This window comes from Peromyscus eremicus, chromosome 4, assembly GCF_949786415.1.
Source record: "Peromyscus eremicus chromosome 4, PerEre_H2_v1, whole genome shotgun sequence".
NCBI classification, from domain to species: domain Eukaryota; kingdom Metazoa; phylum Chordata; class Mammalia; order Rodentia; family Cricetidae; genus Peromyscus; species Peromyscus eremicus.
In genome coordinates this window covers 95,219,904-95,245,919 of record NC_081419.1, presented here as the reverse complement: position 1 = coordinate 95,245,919, position 26,016 = coordinate 95,219,904, and the positions used below count along the sequence as shown (strand labels likewise).

At 50.7% G+C, this 26,016-nt stretch overlaps 2 protein-coding genes across 2 annotated transcripts; one reads left to right on the top strand and one right to left on the bottom strand.

The window, feature by feature from the left end:
* The first annotated feature begins 1,739 nt into the window (after nucleotides 1–1,739).
* Strc (stereocilin) lies at nucleotides 1,740–20,505 on the top strand. The gene is made up of 30 exons (XM_059258931.1): nucleotides 1,740–1,797; nucleotides 2,876–3,670; nucleotides 3,758–3,782; nucleotides 4,615–6,031; nucleotides 6,923–6,985; nucleotides 7,081–7,191; nucleotides 7,363–7,529; nucleotides 7,708–7,894; nucleotides 8,015–8,130; nucleotides 8,380–8,512; nucleotides 8,850–9,032; nucleotides 9,294–9,332; nucleotides 9,563–9,730; nucleotides 9,868–9,933; nucleotides 10,409–10,534; nucleotides 10,831–10,889; nucleotides 11,665–11,788; nucleotides 11,899–12,011; nucleotides 13,662–13,797; nucleotides 14,253–14,449; nucleotides 14,616–14,706; nucleotides 15,026–15,182; nucleotides 15,976–16,145; nucleotides 16,702–16,857; nucleotides 17,415–17,557; nucleotides 17,736–17,884; nucleotides 17,986–18,083; nucleotides 18,177–18,324; nucleotides 18,525–18,692; nucleotides 19,815–20,505. Exons 1-29 carry the CDS (start codon nucleotides 1,740–1,742, stop codon nucleotides 18,611–18,613), a joined length of 5,484 nt encoding a protein of 1,827 aa, XP_059114914.1. The 3' UTR covers nucleotides 18,614–18,692; nucleotides 19,815–20,505.
* Nucleotides 18,847–25,099, bottom strand: Ckmt1a (creatine kinase, mitochondrial 1A). Its single transcript, XM_059261246.1, has 10 exons — nucleotides 24,960–25,099; nucleotides 23,809–23,998; nucleotides 22,984–23,182; nucleotides 22,676–22,771; nucleotides 21,956–22,177; nucleotides 21,722–21,807; nucleotides 21,463–21,586; nucleotides 19,806–19,940; nucleotides 19,507–19,632; nucleotides 18,847–19,088 (listed from the first exon to the last, which is right to left on the bottom strand). Exons 2-10 carry the CDS (start codon nucleotides 23,955–23,957, stop codon nucleotides 18,972–18,974), a joined length of 1,254 nt encoding a protein of 417 aa, XP_059117229.1. The 5' UTR covers nucleotides 23,958–23,998; nucleotides 24,960–25,099; the 3' UTR covers nucleotides 18,847–18,971.
* Between the last annotated feature and the right edge of the window lie 917 nt (nucleotides 25,100–26,016).

Below are 26,016 nucleotides of genomic sequence, written 5' to 3'. Positions count from 1 at the left end.
GATTTCTATGAGTAGCCCAGGCTGTCCTGGAACTCACTCTGTAGACCAGGCTGGCCTCGAACTCAGAGATCCACCTGCCTCTGCCTCCCAAGTGCTAGGATTAAAGATGTGCATCACAGGCCGGGCGGTGGTGGTGAACGCCTTTAATCCCAACACTTGGGAGGCAGAGCCAGGTGGATCTCTGTGAGCTCGAGGCCAGCCTGGTCTCCAAAGCGAGTTCCAGGAAAGGCGCAAAGCTACACAGAGAAACCCTGTCTCGAAAAAAAAAACCCAAAAAACGAAAAAAAAAAAAAAAAAAAAACAAAAAAAACCAAAGATGTGCATCACAACAGTTTGGTCTGATTTTATCTTGTTTTTTAAATTAAAAAAAAAATGTATGGCCAAGTGTAGTGGCATGTGCCTTTAATCCCAGCACCAGGGAGGCAGAGGCAGCCAGATCTCTGAGTTCTAGGCCAGCCTAGTCTACATAGAGAGTTCTAGGGCAACCAGAGCTACATGGAGAGACACTGTCTCAAAAAATAAAATATAATAATTTGTATGTGTGATTTGCCTGCATATATGTGTATGTACCACGTGCATACCTGGTGCTCTCAGATGCCAAAAGAGGAGGTCAGATCCGCTGGAACTAGAATCAGAGATGGTGTGAGCTGCTGTAGTGCTGGGAATCAACCTTGGGTCCTATGAGAGCAGTCAGTGCTCTTAACTGCTGAGCCATCTCTCCAGCCCTGCAACATAGGACTTTTACACAAGAAAAACTGACCAGGCCCTGACTAGACCAGCTTATTTCAAATGAAGTCTTTCTAGTCCATGAACTGGATTCCATGGGTAGGGAGTTTTCATTTGAGAGAGAAAGAGAAACTGCAATATTTGAATGGTGTAATCAGCAAGTCACAGCTCTCTGGGTCTCTTTCCTTACCTATTAATTACCTATGTGGTTTGTGAAGTCCTGCCTACCTCTTAATATTGCGGGATTCTAAGGATTTATTTTTAAGTGTATGTGTGTCTTGTCTCCATGTAGGTGTGGGCACATGAGTAATTGTCCCCAGAGGTCAGAGACATCAGAATCCCTTGGAGCTGGGGTTATAATCACCTGTGAGCCACCTAATATGGGTGCTGGGAACCAAACTCAGGTCTGCTGCAAAAGCAGTATACACCCTTAACTGCTGAGCCGTCTCTTCAGCACCAATACTGTGGGATTCTAGATAGTGAGTTTAAAGTAATTGCTCTCTTCTTCCTGAGTGTTCCACCCTTGAAACCGATCTATCTTAATCACTATCTGTTCTCTACTCATCGCTGGCTGCCCACTTCCTTTCTCAAATCCCTCAAATCTTCTTTGCCTCTCAGGCTCCTTTTATACCTTTGTGTGTGTATTTTTCTGCATTTTACATTTTTTCTGCAGACCCCCAGGTTGCGTTTCCAGTCTCCTGTTCCCATGTGTGCCTACCTCTCTCTGGTTCCTAACTCATGCTATCTCCTTGGCTGATACTCTGAGGGCCCCGAAGTCCCCTCTCATTGGTCCCTCTAAAAGAAGTACACCCTTCTCCCAAAGCCAAAGGATCAGGTATTCAGTGGCTCCGGTGACAAACCTGATGTCAGGTTACAGATATTGTTTCCTGAGAGACCATACTACCGTGTCAGAGGAGCCCCAGGCTGCCTACAATGCCCTGTCCTCACCTGGCTATTCCTTCAAGGTGAGAATAACCAGCACTCGCCTGTAGGACCAGGGTGTGCCTGGAAACATGGCTCTGAGCTGCTGGTTCCGGCTGCTGCTGCTGCTACTGCTGGTCTCACACAAAGGTGAGAACATGGAGTAGGCTGGGGATGAAGGAGAATAACCTTTCCCATCTTTTAAAAACTCGTGGACGTGTGCAAGCGCGCGTGCATGTGTGTGTGTGTGTGTGTGTGTGTGTGAGAGAGAGAGAGAGAGAGAGAGAGAGACAGACAGACAGACAGACAGACAGAGCTTTCCCCTCTTTTTAAAACTCTGTGTGCACACACAAGGCACCATGGCACACAGGAGGAGGTAAGGACAACAGCAGAATTTGAATCTCTCCTCCACCAGGTGGGTTCTGGGGTTTGAACTCAGGTCGCCAGGCTTGGCAACAGATGCCTTTACCCACTGAGCCATCTCCCCGGCCCCACCTTTCCCTTTAATAAGAAGAGAGTGTAGGTTAGCTGAATATGGTAGCTTGTGTCTGTTAGCCCAGTGCTCTGAGGCAGAGGATTGAGATTGAGTCCAGCCTGGATTACATAGAGAATCCTTGTCTATAAGTAGCCGGGGTGGTGGTGGCGCATGACTTCAATCCCAGCACTCGGAAGGCAGAGACAGTGTGAGTTCGAGGCCAGCCTGGTCTACAGAGAGAGTTCCAGGACAGGCTCCAAAGCTACACAGAGAAACCCTGTCTCGGGGGGGGGGGGGGGGGGGGGGGGGGGGGGGGGGAGTCTACAAGGAATAGTGTGGAAGTTAGCCAGTTACATAAAGGCTGAAAGGACAAGGAAGAAGGCAGAGATTGATGCCACACGTGGCACTAAGGGTTCAGGAAGCAGGCCAAGACTTACTGTAGAACAGTGGTTCTCAACCTTCCTAAGCCGTCAACCCTTTAATACAGCTCCTCCTGTTGGGGTGACCCCCCCAACCATTAAATTATTTTCATTGTGACTTCATAACTATAATTTTGCTACTGTTATGAATCATAGTGTAAATATCTATGTTTTCCGATGGTCTTAGGCAACCCTTGCAGAGGGGGTCACGACCCACAGGTTGAGAAACACTGCTGTAGGCTCATGCCTGCCTCATTTCACTTTATCTTCAGAAGTAAAGAGGGGAAGAGCTACTTTGGGCTTTAGGCTTTTCTCCCTTAGTGATTTCTCATCTCTCTTATAGTGACTTTGGTCCCTCCTGGGCCTCAGTCTTCGGATCCTGCTCTCTCCCTCCTGAAGTCATTCATCTCCACTCTGGACCAAGCACCTCAGCGGTCCCTCAGCCAGTCACGGTTCTCTGCATTCCTGGCCAACATTTCTTCTTCTTTTGAGCTTGGGAGGATGGGGGAGGGACCAGTGGGAGAGCCCCCACCTCTCCAGCCCCCTGCGCTTCGACTCCATGATTTCCTCGTGGCACTGAGAGGTAGCCCAGACTGGGAGCCAATGCTAGGGCTTCTGGGAGACGTGCTGGCGCTCCTGGGCCAGGAGCAGACTCCCCGGGACTTTTTGGCGCACCAGGCAGGTGTACTGGGTGGACTTGTAGAGGCGCTGTTGGGAGCTTTAGTTCCTGGAGGCCCCCCTGCTCCCACAAGGCCCCCCTGCACCCGTGATGGGCCCTCTGACTGTGTCCTGGCTGCTGACTGGCTGCCTTCTCTGACGTTGTTATTAGAGGGTACTCGCTGGCAGGCCCTGGTGCAGCTGCAGCCCAGTGCGGACCCAACCAATGCCACAGGCCTTGATGGGAGAGAGACAGCGCCTCACTTTTTGCAGGGTCTGTTGGGCTTGCTTACCCCAACAGGAGACCTGGGCTCTGAGGAGGCTCTGTGGGGTGGCCTGCTACGCACCGTGGGGGCCCCCCTCTATGCTGCCTTCCAGGAGGGGCTCCTCCGCGTCACTCACTCTCTGCAAGATGAGGTCTTTTCTATTATGGGACAGCCAGAGCCTGATGCCAATGGGCAGTGCCAGGGAGGTAAGTGCCGCCAGGGTTAGGGCCGGGATGCAGCAGGGGGAGAAGCCATGATCAGGGTTGTTTTCTTCCTCGCTCTTTCCCTCCTAGGGAACCTTCAACAGCTGCTCCTGTGGTAAGTAACAGGAGACCTCTAGATCTGGGGAGCTGGGTCTGAGCAAGCTGTAGGTAGAGCACTGAAGGGATTAGCCCCCGGAATTTAGACAGAAATCAATAGGAAGAGTGTGGATTAGTAGCTTTGGAGTGTGACACCTGGGTTGGTTTTCAACTCCCCTTCATTGTCATGTGACCTTGGACCCATCACTCTGCCCATTTGTAAAACAAAGGCATCACTACTGTAGAGTTGCTGTGAGGAGTTTAAAAAAGGTGGGCATGGTCCCAGCACTCATGCAGCAGAAGCAGGCGGATCTCTGAGTTCAAGGTCAGCCTGAACTGTGAGTTCCAGGACAGCCGGGGTTACACAGAGAAACCCTGTCTCAGAGAGGTGATAAAGTATAAACTTAGACTGTCTGCCATCTAGTGTGTAACACATGTTAACTAGCAAAGATGGGGCTGGGTGGGGGGCACAGACGACTGGTCCCCTCTATTCTGTACAACAGTGCCAGAGTACAATTAGGCATATTCGGTTGTCAGGATGATTTCCTGATATGAGGCCAAACAAGGGTTGTGTTTAAGCTACCTAAAACCAGAGGAAGAAAGGAAGAAGCGTGGGACCATGTGGCCGGGAGTGGGCTGTCCCCGGCGATTTTGTGCCTTGGCAGCGAAGATTTCTGTCCTTCCCTCCATCCTAGTGTTCAAGACAGTGATACCTATGTTCTCAGGAAGCTGACTTTAGGAAAAGCTCATGCTTGCCACACCCCCTGCAGAGCTCTGAGCTAGGTTCAAAACCTTCAACTGGAGGAAATGTGGGCTGATCGCGTCCTGCTTGCTCCTCCCTGTGCACCCAGGGGCATGCGGAACAACCTTTCCTGGGATGCCCAAGCGCTGGGCTTTCTGTCTGGATCACCACCTCCACCCCCTGCCCTCCTGCACTGCCTGAGCACAGGTGTGCCTCTGCCCAGGGCTTCCCAGCCTGTAGCTCACATCAGCCCGCGGCAGCGGCAGCGGCAGCGGCGGCGGCGAGCCATCTCCGTGGAGGCCCTCTGCGAGAACCACTCAGGCCCAGAGCCACCCTACAGCATTTCCAACTTCTCTATCTACTTGCTCTGCCAGCACATCAAACCTGCCACCCCACCACCCCCTCCGACCACCTCACCACCCCCTCCGGCCACCTCACCGCCCCCTCCGGCCACCTCGCCGCCCCCTCCTGCCACCCCGCCGCCCCCTCCTGTCACCCCACCGCCCCCTCCGGCCACCCCGCCGCCCCCTCCTGCCACCCCACAGCCCCCTCCTAGCACAGCCGTCATCTGCCAGACGGCTGTATGGTATGCAGTCTCATGGGCACCCCGTGCCCAAGGTTGGCTCCAAGCCTGCCACGATCAGTTTCCTGATCAATTTCTGGATATGATCTGCGGCAACCTCTCGTTTTCTGCCCTGTCTGGCCCTAATCGTCGCTTGGTAAAGCAACTCTGTGCTGGTCTGCTCCCACCCCCCACCAGCTGCCCGGATGGCTTGGTCCCTGTGCCCCTTACCCCAGACATATTCTGGGGTTGCTTCCTGGAGAATGAGACACTGTGGGCTGAACGGTTGTGTGTGGAGGAGAGTCTGCAGGCTGTGCCCCCCCGAAACCAGGCTTGGGTTCAGCACGTGTGTCAGGGCCCGACTTTGGATCCCACTGACTTCCCACCTTGCCGCGTTGGACCCTGTGGAGAACGCTGCCCAGACGGGGGCAGCTTCCTGCTCATGGTCTGCGCCAACGACACCATGTATGAGGCCTTGGTCCCCTTCTGGGCTTGGCTAGCAGGCCAGTGCCGAATAAGTCGTGGAGGCAATGACACTTGCTTTCTAGAAGGCATGCTGGGGCCTTTGCTGCCTTCCCTGCCGCCTCTGGGACCATCACCGCTCTGTCTGGCTCCTGGTCCCTTTCTGCTTGGCATGTTATCCCAGTTGCCACGCTGTCAGTCCTCTGTGCCAGCCCTTGCCCACCCCACACGCCTGCATTATCTCCTGCGCTTACTGACTTTCCTCTTGGGTCCAGGGGCTGGGGGTACTGAGACTCAGGGGATGCTGGGCCAAGCTCTGCTGCTCTCTAGTCTCCCAGACAACTGTTCCTTCTGGGATGCCTTCCGCCCAGAGGGCCGCAGAAGTGTACTGAGGACGGTTGGGGAGTACCTGGCCCGAGAAGAGCCAACCCCACCAGGCTTGGAGTCCACTGTCAGTCTCAGCTCTGGTATGAGCAAGATGGAGCTTCTGTCCTGCTTCAGTGTGAGTGAACTGCCTCTGTAAAAGCCCCTGGAGCAAGAGAAGGGACTCAGGAACGTTTTCTAATATAGAGAAGAGGAGGGTGTAGTACTCAGAGTGATTTAAGCACATACCTGTGGAGCTGGACAGGCTTGGGCTTCCAACCTCAGGCAGGTCACTCTGTCTTCTCATCTATAAACTGAGTGTAGCACAATATTAACCCTAGAGTCATTGCAAAGACTCTGTGGAATGCTACATGCTGCTGGCTTAGCCTAGCGCGTGATTCATAAACATACAATAAACTCCATCTCATTATTCTGTCACACTCTGTGACTCTCCCGTGTTGTGCTCCAGGAAGTAAAAGATTTTTAATTCTCTCCCTAACAAGTGAGAATTGTGGGTTGGAAAGTAAGAATGAAAAAGGAAGATTGAAGGGACTACAAATCAGAAGACTTTGTTTAGGTTCATCTATCACATAAATGATTGTGACCTCAGGCAAGTGATGTTTCCTGTTGTAGCTCCTCTGTGCGACAGAGGAGCTTACAATGTGTTAAATTTCATCTTTAATTCATTGAATATCTATTATGTAAAGGTACTTTGTGAGATTTTGTTGGTTCGTGTTAGGACCACTTTTTTCAAGCCCTAGACTGAGTGAAATGGAATTAGACGGAGTGATTGTAGTTTGGTTGAGGCCTACACGTATTTGTGGAGCCAACTATAAGCCTGGCACGGAAGACCGTAAGAGAAAAGTTAGGACATGGTCCCAGACTTAATGGGGCCTACCATCTGAAGAGACACACATGCTAACTTCAGAGGAAGGGCATGCAAGTGCCCCCACAAGCTGAGCTGAAGTCCCTGGGCAGGCTTTAGGAGGATCAGAGAGCCAGCTCTCTTCCTGTATTTTCTTCCCCCCAGCCTGTACTGTGGGATCTACTCCAGAGAGAGAAGAGTGTTTGGGCCCTGAAGATCCTAGTGCAGGTAGCAGGTGGAGGGGCACGTGGGTGGCTGAGGGGCAGCGTGGCTTGAGGTCTCGGCTCACTGAAGTCATACCCGCCACTGCCTCCCGTTCCCAGGCCTACCTTCACATGCCTCCAGAAGATCTCCAGCAGCTGGTGCTTTCAGCGGAGATGGAGGCTGCACAGGGCTTCCTGACGCTCATGCATCGTTCCTGGGCTCAGCTGAAGGTGGGCGTAGCGGGGAGGGGAACAAGGATGGAAGGGATAAAGAAGGGATCAAAGCTTCCCAGACCCTGGTGTTCTGGGGGGTCGCTAAAGTGACAAGAGGAACTCCAAAGAGGAGGTGGCAGAAGACACGGAATGCCCTGGGAGGCAGCGGCCGTTTCTGTGTTCTTACAGGTTCCGCCATCCGAGGAGCAGGCCGTGGGCCGCCTGACAGCCTTGCTGCTCCAGCGGTACCCACGTCTCACCTCCCAGCTCTTCATTGACTTGTCACCACTCATCCCTTTCCTGGCTGTCCCTGACCTGATGCGCTTCCCACCGTCCCTTCTGGCCAACGACAGCGTGTAAGAACCACTCCTGCCCCTGTCAGGGTCAAGTCAAGCCTGTCCACCTCCAGAGATCCCCGTTAGAGCTCCTCCAGATCTCCCGTTAAACCAGGGAGCATCTCCTTCCCGTCCACCGTGACAAGACTGCAGCAGAGAGTGTGTAAGAGAAACGCTGAGACCCCGTTACTCTCCTTAGCCTGGCTGCCATCCGGGATCACAGCTCCGGAATGAAGCCTGAACAGAAGGAGGCCCTGGCTAAGCGCCTGCTGGCCCCTGAGCTGTTTGGAGAAGTGCCTGATTGGCCCCAGGAGCTGCTGTGGGCGGTGCTGCCTCTGCTTCCCCATCTCCCCCTGGAGAACTTTCTACAGCTCAGCCCTCACCAGGTATGAGAGTCATCATTGTTTGACGGTGCCATCCTCCTCAAGGTGGGATGGGAGTCAGCAGCATGTTTCCCAGTGGGCTCCCGGTCTCACCATTACCCCACCTCTCCTTCCCCATCTCAGATCCAGGCCCTGGAGGGTATCTGGCCAGTGGCAGGTCTTGGGCCAGGGCATGCCCGACACGTGCTTCGGAGCCTAGTGAACCAGAGCATGGAGGACGGTGAGGAGCAAGTGCGTAGGTGAGTGGTTGGGGAGTCAGTGACCATGGCCAGCAGGGAGGTGGTGTAGAAGCAGGGATAGTATCCTAGGAGGGAAGGGGCAAGAGAGGAGAACACGGCCCTGGCAGTCTAGGGGCTCTGAGACAGAAACTGATATATGGCGCTCACATTTCCCAGTTTAGTTTACATGCCTACTCTATGTACCAAATAGTCCGTGCCTGGGTACTAGTATCAGTGACCACATCGAGGCCAACTTCATGCCCCCTTCAGGCTTGGGTCCCTCGCATGTTTCCTGAGTCCTGAGGAGTTACAGAGTCTGGTGCCCCTGAGTGACCCATTGGGGCCTGTGGAACAGGGCCTGCTGGAATGTGCGGCCAATGGGACCCTCCGCCCAGAAGGACGGGTAAGCCCCTTGGTACAAATCTGAAAGACTCCAGACTTCCCCAGGGACTGTGTGAGTGACTTTCCCGGTTGCACCAACCAGGGTTAAGCACAGTGGTGTGGGTTCCCGATCCCACTCTCTGCCATCTCCGTTCCTTAGTGCCTACTCATTCTGGCCTCTTCTCGCCTCTTCCTAACCCTACCCAATGACTCCTTTCGTCATCTTGGACCAGTTCTACTCTGGTCTCCCTGGTTCCAAGGACTAGTCCAAGCCCTGGGAAATGCAGATGTGAGTTTGGGAAGACAGTCCTGGATTCAGCTGTGTTTTCTCCCCAGTCCCAAGTCTTCCTTCGTTACAGGTGGCATATGAACTTCTGGGATTGTTGCGTTCATCTGGAGGTGCTGTCTTAAGCCCTCGAGAGCTGCGGGTCTGGGCACCTCTCTTTTCCCAGCTGGGCCTCCGCTTCCTGCAGGAACTGTCAGAGCCCCAGCTCAGAGCCATGCTTCCTGCCCTACAGGGAGCCAGTGTCACACCTGCCCAGGTGGGCTTGTCTTACTCCCTGAAGCCCCAGTCATGAGAATCCCAGGTAGAGATATGATCAGCCCTTCCTTTCCCTGGGAAATGCTGAAGGTAAACAAGACATTCCTCCTTCCCCTTTCTCAGCTCAAGAAGGACCTTCAGAGAGGTTGGTCCCTGGGGTGGCTGAGAGGGAACTGGAAGCTTTAGAGGGCAGGTCTGGGACCTTTTGAGACTTGGCTAATGGGAGCTAAGAGCCGCTGATTCCCGTTCCATTCCATTCCAGGCTGTTCTGCTGTTTGGAAGGCTCCTCCCTAGGCACGATGTGAGTAGCATCAAGTTCTGTGTCTCCTAGAGGCTCTGTGCCCTAGTCCCATGGCTCTTGCATCGCGTCTCTCTCTCTCTCTCTTTCTCTCTCTCTCTCTCTCTCTCTCTCTCTCTCTCTCTCTCTCTCTCTCTCTCAGCTCCCCTCATACCTATTGCCCAACTGTACAGAGTTATTGTCTTCCCAACATCCTGCCCCCTTCCTCAGAACTCTTGTCTCTTGTTCCTTAGCTATCCCTGGAGGAACTCTGCTCCTTGCATCCTCTGCTGCCAGGTCTCAGCCCCCAGACACTCCAGGCCATCCCTAAGCGAATTCTGCTTGGGGCTTGTTCCTGCCTGGGCCCTGAGCTGTCAAGGCTTTCAGCTTGCCAGACTGCTGCACTCCTGCAGACCTTTCGGGTACGTGAACAGGAGAATGAGATAAGCAGAAGATGCATGGTACATAGGGGGTGGGCATCTTCCTTGTGGCCAGAGACCACATAGGCATGCACACACTCATGCAAGCACGCACCCAGATACTACTAATTTTTGTGCAGGTAAAAGATGGTGTTAAAAGTATGGGTGCAACAGGTGCTGGCACAACTGTGTGCATTCCGGGTCAGGTATGTGTGGGGTCTCCAGACCGAGCACCTCTCCGTGTTCTGGGTGGTTTCAACTGGCTGGTGTTGCTTCGTACACTCCCCCTACGGTGGCCCCGAGAGTTCAGGTTTAGCTCTGTGCCCACCTAGATGGTAACAGCATCCCAGGTCCTGATGCAGAACATTACTGCTCCCATTATCCTACACTGTCAAAGCCAGAAGGCCTGAGATCTTCCAGGCCAACCTCCTGCTTTCAGATGAAAAGACCAAGGCTGAGAGAAGCTAGGGGACTTCTGTTCATCAGGTGTCTTAACTAGCGCAACCCAAACCGCAATAGCCTGCGGTGTGCGGGACCTAGGTATTCATTGCTGCCACGGCAAATGCCCTTCCACCCCATGCTGGCTTTGATCCCTTTCTGCCCATCGCTGAGGGCTAGTGCAGACCCTCTCACCTATCACCGAACTGCTCTACCCACTGCTCTACCCACCGCTGCCAGCAGCCCATCCCCACCACTTGGCCAGACTGCCTGCTTCCCCTGCTCCCACTAAAGCTGCTACAACTGGACACCGCGGCTCTTCTGGCAAACCGGAGGCGCTATCGGCAGCTGCCCTGGTCTGAGCAGCAGGTACCGCTTTCTTCTGGCCTTAGGACGCCCTCTCTGTCTTCTCCACTTCCTTTACTCGGCCCTTGCTCAGATACCTTATCCCCTATCACTGGTCTCTCTCTCTCTCTCTCTCTCTCTCTCTCTCTCTCTCTCTCTCTCTCTCTCTCTCTCTCTCTCTCTCAGAAGGGAGTAGGACTTTGGGAAAGGGGGGCCTGGTGGGCATCACAAAGTGAAGAAATATGGCCTCATGCTCACCTCTGAGGTCCTCGGGACAGTGCCTCTGCTGGGAAGCTGTTTCCTCTGTTGTCTGTCCATAGGCACAGTTTCTCTGGAAGAAGATGCAAGTGCCCACCAACCTGACCCTCAGGAACCTGCAGTGAGTAGCTTGGGTTGGACAGTTGGTTTGATTCAGGTGGCATTATTATTATTGTTATTGTTGTTGTTGTTATTACGTGCTCACTCTACACCTGGCACTGTGTGATTGAGAGACAGGGATGGGCTACTTTTCCAGCCCTGCCAGCATTCTGGTTTTCTTCCCTTCCCTCGCTTTCCTCCTTCCTTTCTGCAGTACCACAGCTATCCCAATTACTGCCGTGGGACTCCAAAAACTTGGGCTCACGCCACATCTTTGTTACCTAGAGTCAAGTCTCTAAGTCACTCTAAGCTTCAGATTTTTCCTTTTATATAATGAGAATTAAAATAAAGTTATTGTGAAAATTGAATGAGAGTAAGGCATATAATATCTTTAACGCAGTACCTGGCCCAGTAGAGACTCCTAATAGACATTTGCTGTTCTTAATTTAATTCAAGGTGACTTTAGAGCCACTAGAGAAAGAAGCAGGTATCACTTTACTTACACCTACAGTAAAAGAACCAGGGACTTTGGAATCTGAAGACATAGCTCTAGTCTCAACTTACTTCTAGTAGACTGATGTTAAGAATATCCCTTGACCTTTGTAGATCTTTATTTTCTCGCTGCTTAAACAGTGATGATGTTATGGGAAGCCAATGATGTTATCTACGTACAAACATTTCACAAGCTGTAAATGACTGTCAATGAACATCTGTCTTTGTGTTGAGGGCGCTGATATTAAGGATCAGGCAGGCTATTACATGTGTTAAAGAGCATCTTCCCACTCACATGCCCACAGGGCTCTGGGCAACCTGGCAGGGGGCATGTCCTGTGAGTTTCTGCAGCAGATCAGCTCAATGGTAGACTTCCTTGCTGTGGTACACATGCTCTACCAACTGCCCACTGGTGTCCGAGGGAGCCTGGTAAGAGAATGTCTTCAACGTTAGTGAGAGGCTTGAACCCTGGATTCAGGATCCCGGCCGCCATGCTCAGCTCTGTCTTGACCCTGCCTTCTCTATCCAATACCTCCCAGCGGGCCTGTATCTGGGCAGAGTTACAGCGGAGAATGACAATGCCAGAGCCAGAGCTAACTACCCTGGGGCCAGAACTGAGTGAGCTTGACACACGGCTGCTCCTGGACTTACCGTGAGTGCATGCCTGGAGATATGGGGGCCTCAGGGTGCTCACCTTTGACTCCCTCTTGGGAAATACCCAGAAGAGGTAGCTTTTTGTCTAGTGCTTTCCTGACGTCATCTACAGTCCCAAACAGGACTCTTTCAAAGTTGTTTCTCATGTCCATGTGCTCCCAAGGGTGGCCCTGGCACAAGATAGCTAAGGCTAGCAATGCTGTGTTGTGGCCATGAGGTGAATTTAGGGAAAAAAATCTAGGCTATATTAATGGATGTGTAGTAACTGAAATGAAGGAGGAAATGGTCTTTTTGTGTCCTAGAGGATTGTAATCTGATTAGTGCACTATGTTTTCAGTATGTTCAGAGGAGTGGATGGGGGGCAGGGATGAAGTGTGTTAAAAAGCCTCCAAGACCCCAAGAAGCTTTCAAATAGAAAGTGTATAGGGTTATTTGTGAGTGGCTCCATGGGACAAGACTAGGATTCACAAGGTAAAAATCAGATTTTTTTCTTTTTTTTTTTTTTGCACTTGAATGCAATTGAAGTAGTGAGTTCCTGATCATTGTGTTCTCCAAACCTAAGCTGGATGTTCTCCAAACCCACGGAAGGAATGTTAGAAAGCAGATTCAAGTATGAATAGAGGGAGAGAAGGCTAGGTGAGAGGTCCCCCATTCCAGAGATTCCGGTTTACTAGTATCTTTTTAAAAGGGTCTCATTGTGTAGCTCTCACTGGCCTGGAACTCACTGTGTAGACCAGGCTGGCTCCAAAGTACCAGGATTGAAGGCATGTGCTACTACACTCAACTTTTTTTTTTAGAGCTTTAATAATTTATTATTTTATTTTATGTGTATGGTTATTTTGCTGCATGGATTTCTATACACCAAGTACATTCTGATACCCAGAGAGGCCAGAAGACAGTGTTGGATCCCCTGGAACAGGAGTTACTGATGGTTGTAGCTGCCATGTGGGTTCTGGGAATTGAACTTTGGTCCTCTGGAAGAACAGCCAGTGCTCTTATCCACTGAGCCATCTCTCCAGCCTCTAGTTTATGAGTACCTTACCCATGTGCTTCTCCAGCCGCTTGTCATCTGAGCTGCAAGTGAGCGTAGGGAAAGGCTGGGATTAAAGACCTCCTGGAGATGTGACACTTGTGAAAGCAGTTAATTCCCATACATACGTGTTTGCAAGCTTCCCTCTAGATTTTGGTTCTCATCCATTTGGCCCTTTTCTATATAGAGTACAGGTACCACTTCTGATTTCTGTTTTATTTCTTTTAAAGGCCATTTAAATCTCTTTATCTATGTTGATTCTCTAAGATAATGTAGAACTCCAAGAACCCAGCTGAGGTAAAAGACCTCGGACCATGAGTCAGAAAACTGGAGTTCCTCACTTTGAACAAATGCTAAGAGATTTGAACAGTGGTTAATATCTGGGGCTTTTGAGCGCATCATATCAGGTAGGACTGTTTCAAAGGACAGCTAGAGATAGCCACTATCATTGTGCTCTCCCTTCAAGTACATGGTGGGAGCTGGCTCAGGACTGCTGAATATCAGTTCTGTGTAGAGTCACAGGTTCAGGTCTTACATTAGGAAGGTGAGGTTTGACGATCCCTTCTCAGGCTCGCTCAGTTCCATTTGAATGTCACCACGGTCAAATTTCAATAATAGGATCCAGCTGATGGACAGATTGTCCGATGATTCCATCATGTTGGTGGTAGAGTTCGTCCACAGTGCTCCAGAGCAGCTGCTGACACTGACCCCACTCCACCAGGCAGCCTTGGCAGAGCGGGCACTGAAAAACCTGGTAAGTGTCTTCCCCATCAGACTCAGGTCCTTTATGATCCTTGCCCCTCCAATAGTGCTCTTTCACTTCTAGGCCCAAGCCTTAGACTGCTAACCTACCTACCGGCCTTGGCTTCTAGATCTGCCTCTCAATTTTTTGATCAACCTGCTTCCTGTTTCAGTCTGCCTCTCCGTCTTTCTATCTGCTTCTGTCTGAGCTCACTCACTATTTAAAACAGCAAACAAGGGGTTGGGGATTTAGCTCAGTGGTAGAGCGCTTGCCTAGCAAGTGCAAGGCCCTGGGTTCGGTCCTCAGCTCTGGAAAAAAACAAAACAAAACAGCAAACGAGCAATGGCCTTCATGGGGGCTGAGTTGGAAGTAGGAGGGGAGGGAGGGTCAAGGGACTTGGTATCGTGATCAAGGAGTCTGGTACTCTGGATCAGGTGCGTTGTCCAAGGCTTGATGCCTCTCTCCAGGCTCCAAAGGAGACCCCGATCTCTGAAGACGTACTGAATACACTGGGCCCCTTGGTTGGATTCCTGGGAATAGAGAGCACACGACGGATCCCTTTACCAGTTCTCCTGTCCCATCTCAGTCAGCTGCAGGGCTTCTGCCTAGGAGAGACCTTTGCCACAGAGCTGGGACAGCTGCTGTTGCAGGAGCCTGTTCTTGGGTATGGCACTTTGGTAACATCCTATACCCAGGTCCTTGACCATCAGTCACAGTGGCATCCCATTCCATGTGCTTTAAAGGTACCCTGAGTCCCCAGTCTCAGAATGTCTTATTTTCCTCACAGTTCACTCAACTCTGTGCTGTCTCATCTGTCCCCCCCCCCCCAGGAAAGCAGAATTGTGGAGCCAAGATGAAGTAGAGCAAGCTGGACGCCTCGTATTCACTCTGCCTACTGAGGCGATTTCCTTGATCCCCAGGGTGAGGTGAAGGAACAAGGAGACTGAGCGGTGGCTGGGAGTTAGGTCATGGAGGGCAAAGGAAGCACAGTCTGTGTCTGAGGAGACTGCTAAACAAAGGCAGGGCTTGTTTGTAGCTTTCGTTCTCAGTTTTGTGTGCTTATTTGAGAGAGTCAGGCTGGCCTGAACTCATTCTGTAGCCCTGGTGGGCTTAAAATTCATGGCAGTCCTGCTTCAGCATTGCAATCATGAGCCCCCAGCCCTGATGGAAGGATCTTGAAAATCCAGCTCCTGGCCCTGCCTGCCAGATCGCTTCTCCTCCCCTCTACTCTCTCCCGCAGGAGGCTTTGGGCCCGGAGACCTTGGAGCGGCTTCTAGAAAAGCAGCAGAGCTGGGAGCAGAGCGGAGTGGGACATCTGTGCAGAGGACCACAGCTTGCCCACAAGAAAGCAGCTCTAGTAGCCGGAATTGTGCAGTCAGCTGCCGAGGGGCTCCCAGGTGAAGCTCCCCAAATACTCCAGCAGGGGGTGTGGGAGAAGGCATCAAGGCAAACGACGGAATTGGAAGCCTGGATGGGTGACTGTGGGTGGCCGAGCTCTGGCTGCCATTTACAAGGCCCTGGGTTCTGTCACTGGCACCACAGTGGGATGGGAGGCTGGGCTCTAGGTGTGCTGGACCCGCTGAGCAGATTTCCTGCTCTCTAGGCTTTGGTCATCAGTAAAGCACAAGGGTTAGAAGATGGTATTCAAGGTCTCTTGTAGTTGTAAGGGTCTATAATCCTGGGAGTTTATAACCCATTAAATGTTTAAAGTTGGGTGTGATGGTATACACACCTGTCATCTCAATACTTGGGAGTGGAGGCAGGATGACCAGGAATTCAAGGTCAACCTTAGCTATGTAGCAGATTTAAGGCCAACCTGGGCTACATGAGACCCTGTCTCAAAACAAAACAAAACAACAATTTAGCCCAGAATTCCGTTTTCTTGTTCTCTCTGGCCTGGCAAAGTGTGGAGCTCTCTGCTGGGGAAATCTCTAGACAGAAGGAGACATCATGAGTCCAGAGACCTGGGTTCTGACTCAGCTCTTTTATTAAATATCTGAGCAATCTCCTCTGTCTTCCATTTAACAAAGGATGGCCTTGTCATATGAGCCCTATAATGCTCACTGTCATCATTCCTTAATCCATGATGCCCACACTGCTCTGTCCTTCAAGGGTTAAATGATCTGCAGCTATCACTGGAGGCATAATTTAGTATCACACTGACCTTTTGTCTCTGCCTTCTGCCTTCAGAGCCTGTACCAAACTGTGCAGACATCCGGGGCACCTTCCCAGCAGCCTGGTCTGCCACACAGATCGCAGAGATGGAACTCTCAGACTTTGAGGATTGTCTATCACTGTTTGCTGAAGATCCAGGACTTGGTCCTGAGGAACTACGGGCAGCCATGGGCAAGGCCAAGCAGGTTAGGGATGGAGAGGCTAATAGGGCCAGAGGGGTGAAAACATGAGGAAGTTGAGTGGGTGTGATATGGGACACAAAGGAACGGAGACTTGGGTAAGAGGTGGGGAAGCAGAAGATGAAAGTGAGAGGTTTGGATTATAAGTAGAAGGTCAGAGGGCATCAGTACTGAAGAAAGTGTGGTGCAATAGGCAGAGGGACTATTTGAAGAGCTGTCAAAAGTGTCCAGGGAACAGGTTCTTAAAAGGCGATTGCTGCGTCCCGTGCCAGACTAAGAATCTCTGGAGTTGGGACTGGCATCTGCACTTCAGCTGGTGCCTCAGGGGGTCTGGTGCACATAGAGTTTAGGATGCATGGGCTAGAGTTTGCTCTCCTTTCCTACTGAGACTCCAGCCTTTCAGAACCCCTAAGTCAGAGAAACTCTCATTTTACTGTGGTGGAAACCGAAAAAAGGTGAGTGGGATCTGACCGGTGTTCCTCCACAGCTAAAGACCATGACCCTGAGGTTGACTCCCAGTCTGGTACTTTTTCCACTCACATCATTCCTGTCTTCCTCCTAGTTGTGGGGTGCCCCCAGGGGATTCCGTCCTGAGCAGATCTTGCAGCTAGGCCGGCTCCTGAGAGGTCTGGGAGAAAGAGAGCTGCAGGAGCTTACCCTGGTGGATTGGGGTGTGCTCAGCAGCCTGGGGCAAATAGACGGCTGGAGTGCTGTCCAGGTACTGTCTTCTCTTTTCCTGGCCTTGCCCCAGACATCCATCCTGTAGACCTAGTCCTCTACACCATCCAAGCCTAACAGATTTTCTCTTGTGGTCCTTTCAGGCCATTCTTTCTATCTTTTCTTGATTTGTTTTTGTTTGTTTTTTGTAGACAGGGTCTTATGTAGCCCACCTTGGTCTTGACCCTCTTATGCAGCTGAGGATAGCCTTGAGCTTCTGATCCTCCTACCTGTCTCCCAAATACTGAGATTGCAAGAGTATCACCACGCTCAGCTTGTCTTTTCTTAATACTCTATACTAGTGACCTTAGAAGCTCTGTGATTTATTCTCTGAGGTCCTGCATACATAGTATTCTCCAGCCCCCTTCCTCCTCCTCCTCCTCCTCCTCCTCTCTTTGTGAGGGCAAGGGTGTATCCTTGATTTTTCTCTATGGCTACAGGATCTTTTGATGTTTAGAACAAGGCAATATAGTCCGGGAGCACCTTCCTCTCCCCTAGTCATTTCCCATCCACTAATTCCCCAAGATTGATTTATCTCTGTATCCCGTGCTCCACCAGCTCCGAGCTGTGGTCTCCAGTTTCCTGCGGCAGAGTGGTCGGCACGTGAGCCACCTGGATTTCATTTATCTGACGGCGCTCGGTCACACACTCTGTGGACTGCGGCCAGAGGAGTTACGGCACATCAGCAGTTGGGAGTTCAGGTTACCTGTGGAAGGTTTGGGGCGGGGGGGGGGGGGGTGCTGTGGTGGAGATGGGCTCACGAAGGGGCTGCGCTGTGAAGGAAGGGAGTCCATGTGAAGCCATCTCCCCCTCCGTCTATGACCACAGCTTCTGTCCTCAAAGCTGAATTCCTCTCCCTTTCTTCCTACTGCTCCACAGCCAAGCAGCTCTCTTCCTGGGCCACCTGCAGCTCCCGTGTTCTGAGGAACAGCTGGAAGTTCTGGCCTACCTCCTCGTGCTGCCTGGTGGCTTTGGCCCAGTCAGTAACTGGGGGCCTGAGATCTTCACTGAAATCGGCACTCTAGCAGGTGGGGCAGCCGGGCCACTGGTGGTCACTGGTTGTCAGGGTTTTGTTACCACATCGTGGGTGGATTCTGGTAGTTAGATGCCCTCCTGCTTCCTTCACTAGCTGGCATCCCAGACCTGGCTCTTTCGGCATTACTGCGAGAACAGATCCAGGGCCTGACTCCTCTTGCCATTTCTGTCATCCCTGCTCCCAAGTTTGCAGTAAGTTTCGGTGGACTGGGACCTAGAGTCACCATAGGGAGAGCAGGGGCCCAACAGGATCGTGGATGTACTGATTCCTGTCCTTACCTCTAGGTGGTGTTCAACCCCGTCCAGCTATCCAGTCTCACCAGTGTTCAGGCTGTGGCTGTTACACCGGAGCAAATGGCCTACCTGAGTCCTGAGCAGCGGCAGGCAGTTGCATGGGCCCAGTACGAAGGGAAGGAGATCCCAGAACAACGAGGTAAGTAACCAGCTGCACAGATTGATGAGCTGTCACTGACCCAGAGTCCAAGTCCCAACTTGGTGCCGTCCGGCCCTCAGAACCCATAGAGGAGAATCTCTGGAGTAGAGGGATTTATACACGGAGAGCTACTTTCGGAGCATCAAAGGCTCCTAGGGAACAGAACTGTGATGTTCTTCCCATCCCTCGTCTCATTATAGGTCGAAGCTCAGCCTGGGGTCTCTATGACTGGTTCCAATCCTCCTGGGCCCTGGCATTGACCATCAGCTCTGTTGGCCACCTGTTATGATACTGTTCCTTCAGCTGAGGGAGAAAACTTACATCATACTGAACAAATTGTAAATGGAAGTGCATTCTGGTTATTCTCTGTAAGTGGATGAGGAATATGGGTAATGTATTCCACCACCCACCTGAGAATCAGTGCTCCTGGCATAGATGTCTCTTGCCATCATGAATAACCCCACTGTTTCTTTTCATTTCCTACTTCCTCCTCACCACACCAACAGAAATAACACAGACAGCTGGGACATAATGTGAAGTCTTTACTAGGAGAGGGAGTAAGGGGCAGGTCCAGGGCAAGCAGAATGGGCCACCATTAAATATGCGGAAGTCCTGGGGCTCTTGATTCATTTGCTGAGGATGGGTGGTTAATGTTTGCCATGGACTAGGGGTGCAGGGATTCGAATATCCTGTCCTCTCTCCAGACGCCGTTCACAGTCAATCAAATAGTTTACTCCATCGATGACCAGCTGTACCAGCTCCACCTGAAGAACACTCATCTTGATCTCTACTTCCCACAGTCTAGCTGAACTTCTTTTTCTTCTCCTTTCTTTCTTTCTTTCTTTCTTTCTTTCTTTCTTTCTTTCTTTCTTTCTTTCTTTCTTTCTTTCTTTCTTTCTTTCAAGACAGGATCTCACTATGTAGCCCTGGCTGGCCTGGAACTTGCTGTGGAGACCAGGCTGGCCTGAGACTCACAGAGATCCACCTGCCTCTGCTCGCCTTAAAAGCATGAACCACCTTGCCCGACCTGAATTTCTTTCTTAGCACTGATCTTCCATCTCTGAAAACGTATTTCCCCTCCTCTCCCCAACTCAACCTGAACTTTCCTTCAGATTCTATTACATTCCCGAGGCTCGCTCACTGTCTTATCTCAACTCCTCCACTTAATTCATAAGACCTCACCTCCGACTTGCCAAGTCGATCCAAATTAGAGATGTCAAAGACACTGCCCGTGGCGGCAGTGTCCACCCCTCCGGTCCCACGCTTTTGGAGTCTCAAGTTCTCCAGGATCTTTGGGAAACGACTATCCTATAGGCAAGACAGAAATCAGGGGCAGGTCAATAGAGGCAGAGACTATTCCTACCTTGCGCTTGGCCCTTTAGCTGTGATATGATATGCCTGGCTCCTTTCAGAGAGCCTTCTCCCTCCCCATCCAATCTCCTTCCCACTCACACCCATCTCTAACCCCACATCTCCTTTACTTTGCTTAGCAGGGGAAGCTTGATGTGCACTCCTGCCCGAAGTCCAGTGCCCAGGTTAGATGGACAGGTCAAGATGTATCCCAAACGTTCATTCCACATGAACTCCCAGCCTCGTTCCTGGATCAGCTTCTCCACCTGTGCCGACAGAAGTTCTGTTGTGAGAAAATCGGGGATGGCTCTATCCCTCTTAGTTAGCCCTTACAAACACACTCTAGAAATATGTCTACAACAAGAAACTTGAGAATGGATGAATGGCATATTCTTTGTTGTTAAAAAATTATTGTCATCGCACATGAAAGGTAACTTTGATATTGCGCTATATGCCTACTGATAAGATTGTGGACAAACAGATTGTTCACGAAGAAACTTGAGGGAATGGTACATTAAGGGTGGCCTATGGGAATGAACAGAAGTGGTACACAGACAGATAAATGGTTGATTGTTTCATGAGCTCTTTATGCATCTATTATCTTTTTAACAAAGAGCAGAGGGTCCTTTGGACAGAAACAGGATGATAAGAGTTGGCACAGGAAGAGGCAGGAGACTCTTAGCTGGAGAGGAATGAGAAAGTAGAGCAGAGAAGCCAGATCCATAGGTACAGGTGTGAGGAGAGGGGGAGTACAGAGGTGTCCCTGCTTTCCTTAGCCAGTCTAACCACCATTAGACTATTAGAATTGAAGAGACTAGGGTCTGTCAGAGCAATAGACACAAAGGCCACTACCCAGGATAAGTAAAGATGACACTCTCAATAGCTCAGAAGGAATCATAAGCCTGAAACTAATCGTGCTGAAGCTAACACTTATTGTAGGACAGTTACTTTGCCTGCATTATTTCATTTAATCCTCACAACCTAAAATATAAGCAATCATATTATCTCAACTTTATAGATGAGGAAACTGAGTCATGTAATTAAAGAGTATTTTTCTACCCACTCATAGAACATTATCCATTCCTTTGCCAAAAATAGTATAAGCTTCCCAGCTAGAATCTAAAAGCAAAGCTCTCTTTCTTTACAAGTCCAAAAATAAAACTGTAGATAAAAGAATATACACTAAGGATTAGATCTATGGCAGTTTCTAACACAGAATTAAATATAGAGACCCAATCCATAAGACCACAGATTAACCTCTCATCTAGAACCATTCATTCTAGAACTTAAGCCATTTCAGCCTCCATCTCCCCTAGTCTCTCCTCCATTCTCAGCTCAAAGCCTAGATACAATGCTAGATAGAACCCATCGTCAAGGCCCACCTTGGCTCAGAACTGGGTGATGTATCATAAACATACCAATCTCTCACCCCCTACATCAATCCAGGCTCAAACATTCTTCTTAGCTGCATATCCTACCTCACACCACCCACCCTAGCACTGGCTTGCCATATCATTGGTTTCTTCTTTGCATTACTTGGCAAAGATTATGCTTTAGTTCCTTCCTTAGGTTACTGACATTCTTCCTATTTTAAGAGTAATTATATGCCCTGGTTTTCCAAGGATGACCCTGGTTCATGACTACTGTCCTTGTGTGATTAATAATGACTCTTTCTACGATCAGAAATACCCTGGGTTGGCTGACAAATGATATAGCCAATCTACCCATGCTACTCTTTGGCTTTTCTCATTTCCTCCCACTTAGCTCCCTTGCACACCCTTCTCCAACCTCTTTGAGGCCCCGGCAGAATCTTTCAAACACTCTCTTCATGTTGCCACCTTTCTCCATAGAGATGACCCGTGTGTGGTCCTCCTCGTTCACCCAGATCAAGAAACTCTTCTCATTGTTGTGCCTGAGGGAAGAGGTAAAGGGGTCAAGAGGCAAGACGAGAACTGGGGGAGATGGAGGGGAAGCGTGTGTGTGTGTGTGTGTGTGTGTGTGTGTGTGTGTGTGTGTGTCACACAAAGAAGGCGGATCAGCCTCATACCAGATTCCTCGAGCATCTGGCCAGTCTCGAGCCATTCCTGCTGCGGTCAGCAATGGAGACACAGGCTTGTCGAACAGAAAATGGTCCTGAGGAGAATAAAGGGATTGGACATAAGAATTCTCACAGTATCGTCTGGGTCTCTCCAAGTCCATCTGTCTTATCTGGCCCAGCCTCCCCTCTGACCCTTTTCCATCAGCTGCTCCCACAGCCCCGGTCCGTCTCAAGGCCCCTCACATCAATGAGTTGTTGCTGCTCAGCCTCCGTCATCTCACTGAGTCTGTAGTATCGTCCAGCCAGGTCACCCTTCAGACCGCTCAGTGCGTCCACCACCACACGTTCTACCTCTCGCCGCTCTGCCCGAGTGCAGGCTGGAGGCAGACTGAGTCCCCTGATGCTTCGGCCAGTTCTGACTCTTGAGGACAATACATACCTCTCATCAAAGTAGCCAGAACGGATCTGGGGAGTCAAAGAATGAGTAAGTCACAGACACACCACAGGTGGGAGCTCTTAAGGATTATAAAGCATTCACTGGAAGGAAGGACACCTTGTACAGGCATGCTAACTGAAGAGGACGTCATGGTCTATTTCTCCAAACTTCCCACTTTGGGTACAGCCTTTCTTTGAGTTGGAGGGGGAGTGTCTTTCCTGAGAGCTGAGATTACAGGTGTGAGTCACCACACTCAGCCAAGGCATAGTCACTTTTTAAAATATTCCTTTACAATTTCATACACATGGTGGACTTTGATCATATTTTCCCCAACCCCATTATCCTGATATAGTCACTCTTATCCACTGTGTCTTCATATCTGCTATTCTTCGAGATATACAGTTCTTTCTCTTATCAATATCGAAAGCTCAGCAGTCTAACCATGATCCAGTAAACAAGGTATAATGATTGGATACAGAACATTGTGCACAAGGCCACACAAATCAGAAGTGTCGTAAGTGGCTCACTTTACTGGCATCAAGGTCAGTGGTGTGCTTCATTGTTCGGGGGTCATATCCGTTATGTCGCTCTTGGATCACAGGGTCAAACAGTTCGGCAAATATCTGAGAGGGAGTTAAGAGAGAGAGATGGTTAAAAAGAAGAAACTCCTTCCTACACTTCAACTGTAGATTGATTTCCCTGGGTCGGAAAATTTGAGTATCGACAATCCAGAGTCTTGAGGGAACAGACATGAAGGATCTTTAGGGGGAAGAAGGAACTAGGATGTCTGGGAAGGTGACTTGGGTCACCAGGGAGACTCTGAGGGGCCCCCTACCTCATAGGTCTCCTCATCTCCAGCCACCATGCCCACAGTCTTGATGAAGGGGTGGCCGGGGTTGTCCACGCCAGTCTGGATGCACTGATCTAGTGTCCAACCGGTGGGTGTGGTCTTGTCGCAGAGCCGTGCATAGACTGCTGGGGTCAGGTGACTGGCCATGCAGTTGTTGTGTTTTCGGAGGTCTGGGTACTCAGCACTGGGAAGGGGGTACCCAGTAACCATGGAGGGAGAGCACAGGAGACTAGACCTACTGATGTCAGCTGTGAGCTGTCCAGGGAGCCATGTCTGCCTGTGCTCCTTGGAAGGAGGGGGAATTAGAGGTAGGCTAAATCTTGATAATCTCTTTAGGGATTTCCAGGGTCTTTTTTCCCCCCCTAATAGTTCTAGCTGCCTGTGGCTGCCTCAATTCCCCCAGATCTACACAGTTCCTTTTCTCTAGTGAGCATAACAGTAGAGGTGGGGGAGGGGAAAGGCTCAGGAGAATTAAGAACAAGGAGAACAGGTCGAGATGGGGGAAAGGTAGTTTCTAGTCGTCCAGTAAGGTATTTGGGTAGTGGGTGAACCTAGACTTCGCAGGCCAAAGCTGGCTTGGAGGCAGAGACATCAGGTGACAGGTTCTTAGACATGATCTTGCCTTACGGATTTGGCCCTACTCCTCCTATACGGCTGGGATCTCCAAACTGTACAGAAATCCATCTTCTTGGGGGGGGGGGAGCTGTCTATTGCTCAAGTCATCCTTTCTACCTCCCTTTGGTTCCCATCATCACCACCACCACCACCACCACCCCAGCCCCCAACCTCATGCGTCTCAGGCACTGATACCTCGGGGGATATAGTCTCCTTCGTTCACTGGCAGCTCGTACAGATTCCGGACGGAGCAGAATCCCAGCGGCGAGAGACCCAGCTCCAGCCAAAGCCAGGAGCCTGAGTCCGGGGCGGGCAGACAACAGACGGGAGAAGGGACCAGCCATGGCTTGGGGATGCAGCTACTGGATTTGGAGCAAGTCAGGAACTAGGAGGAAGGATGCAATCGGGTAGTGAGAGGGCCGGAGCTGGGTCCGAGGCTGAAGCCAAAATAGGGGTCACGATGAAGGCTGAAGCTGAAGTGGCAGCGGGTGCCAACCAGGCTGCAGGAGAGGCGCAGCGAGCAAGCGGCCAGCCGGAGCAGAGGGAGGCCCCAGCCGCAGTCTCCAGGGGTGGGGCTCACTCAGACTCCGCCTTCCCGCCTGCCACCGCGCTAGGTGTGCGGGGGTGGGGTTGGGTAGCACCAGCCAGGTAATTAGGAAGGCCGGAGACTCACTCGCTGAGGCTGGGGACTTAGGCCCACCGAGAATGAGGGTAGTCAGATTTCAGCACCAAGTAGAGGACAGCACCACGGGGATTCCCGAAGCCTGAAACCCCCTTCTCCCATGCCCCTTCTGTTTAATCTGAAACCCAATGTCTATTTTGTGGTTATTGGGGGGGGGGGGGCGGGGGTGACATTGCCCAGCCTCTTCTCTGAATTCGATCTGCACACAATCTCTCCATTTTACCCAGGAGAGGCAGCCTCAGGAAAACCACAGAATAAACAGATACCAGAGGAAGGCTGCGAGAGCACACCGGAGGAAGAGCACACCCGCTGCCTGCCTCCCAAGGTCACCTTTTCCTAAGAACCAGGAAGAGGACCAGGGAACTAACTTCCTGCTACACCTATCCTTTCCTAACAAGGTTGAGAAAGGATTACTTGGGAAGACTCAGGGAACTATTAGCTCTTATTCCATCTGTACTGTCTCCCACACACACTGTCCCCAAGTCTTCGGCTTGACTATTTCCTGCCTCCATTTCTCATGGGGCCCTGCTTTTTTTTTTTTTTTTAACCCTCCTCTACCCTATCCCCTACTTCACCTTTGATCTTTCATTTTTCTTCCTCCATTCCAGGCTCCAACCTGTCTGCTGTTCACGGGACTCCTGAATAGTGTCTGAAGCTTGCCTACCTGTTGATTGCTCTGGGTGTGGGGCTGGGGCTGGACAGGGAACGATGAGTTTCTTCTTCCTCCTCTCCCTTCTCAGCAGCTGGCAGTTCCTGGACTGGAGGGGAATATAAAGAGAGGAGAAGGGCGTGGTGAGATGATTGGGTGTGGAATGGAACAGGCAGGCACAGGTCTCCCGAACCACATGTGCTTCTCTCTTGGCTCTCTAACACAGTTTAATCTGGAGTGTAAAGGCTGGCGGTGTCCAAGGGCATAAGGTTATCAGGGAATCTCTGCCTTCTTCCTGGTCCTCTCTCTCTTGGGTGAAGTGCACATTCAGACTCAAGAGGGTTTGTTTCCACAGCTACAAGCAGGACTAGGTGCAACTTGACTTTTATTATAGCAGGAAAGAGAATGAGACTGGAGTTGAGATAGGGATCCGAGGCTTTGGTGTGGGGGGGCAGCCAAGGCAGAGCAGACATATTGACATTAATATAGCTTCCTTAAGCTTCCTGATGTTCCAGAAGACAGTAAGATATTTGGAAATCTTAAGAATGTTTGGAAAGAAGAATTGTCCTTCACAACCCCCACTGGCCCCACTAACACACATTTTCTTATTACCCTCAAGGCCCCCTCCCCCATGGCTACTTTTTTTTTTTTAAGATTTATTTTATTATGTATACAGTGTTCTGCCTACATGTATGCCTGCAGGTCAGAAGAGGGCACCAAATCTCATTACAGATGGCTGTGAGCCACCATGTGGTTGCTGGGAATTGAACTCAGGACCTCTGGAAGAACAGCCAGTGTTCTTAACCTTTGAGCCATCTTTCCAGCCCCATGGCTACTTTTTTACCTTCCTTATTTGTGGGTATCCTTAGAAGCTACACATTTCTTTTTTTGGTCCATTACTTAACCCCCTTCTCTTGATAAAATACAATTCTCAGAGAATAGATTGGAATCTGCTGTTGGAGCTTGCTCACTTTTGGAGACAAAAAAATGTTACCTCCGCTGTGGGTGTTCATTATCTAGGTGAAGGAGTAGTTATGAGTAAGTAAATGTAATTACTTGGGATGGTGTGTAT

Coding starts and splice junctions, on each gene's coding strand:
- Strc (XM_059258931.1), top strand. CDS start 1,740: ATGGCTCTGAGCTGCTGGTTCCGGCTGCTGCTGCTGCTACTGCTGGTC. Junction 8,513..8,849: donor CCCTCCGCCCAGAAGGACGG/GTAAGCCCCTTG, acceptor CCTTCGTTACAG/GTGGCATATGAACTTCTGGG. Junction 17,885..17,985: donor TGAAATCGGCACTCTAGCAG/GTGGGGCAGCCG, acceptor TTCCTTCACTAG/CTGGCATCCCAGACCTGGCT.
- Ckmt1a (XM_059261246.1), bottom strand. CDS start 23,957: ATGGCTGGTCCCTTCTCCCGTCTGTTGTCTGCCCGCCCCGGACTCAGG. Junction 23,183..23,808: donor AGGAGACTATATCCCCCGAG/GTATCAGTGCCT, acceptor CCCCCTTCCCAG/TGCTGAGTACCCAGACCTCC. Junction 21,587..21,721: donor CCAGATGCTCGAGGAATCTG/GTATGAGGCTGA, acceptor CTCTTCCCTCAG/GCACAACAATGAGAAGAGTT.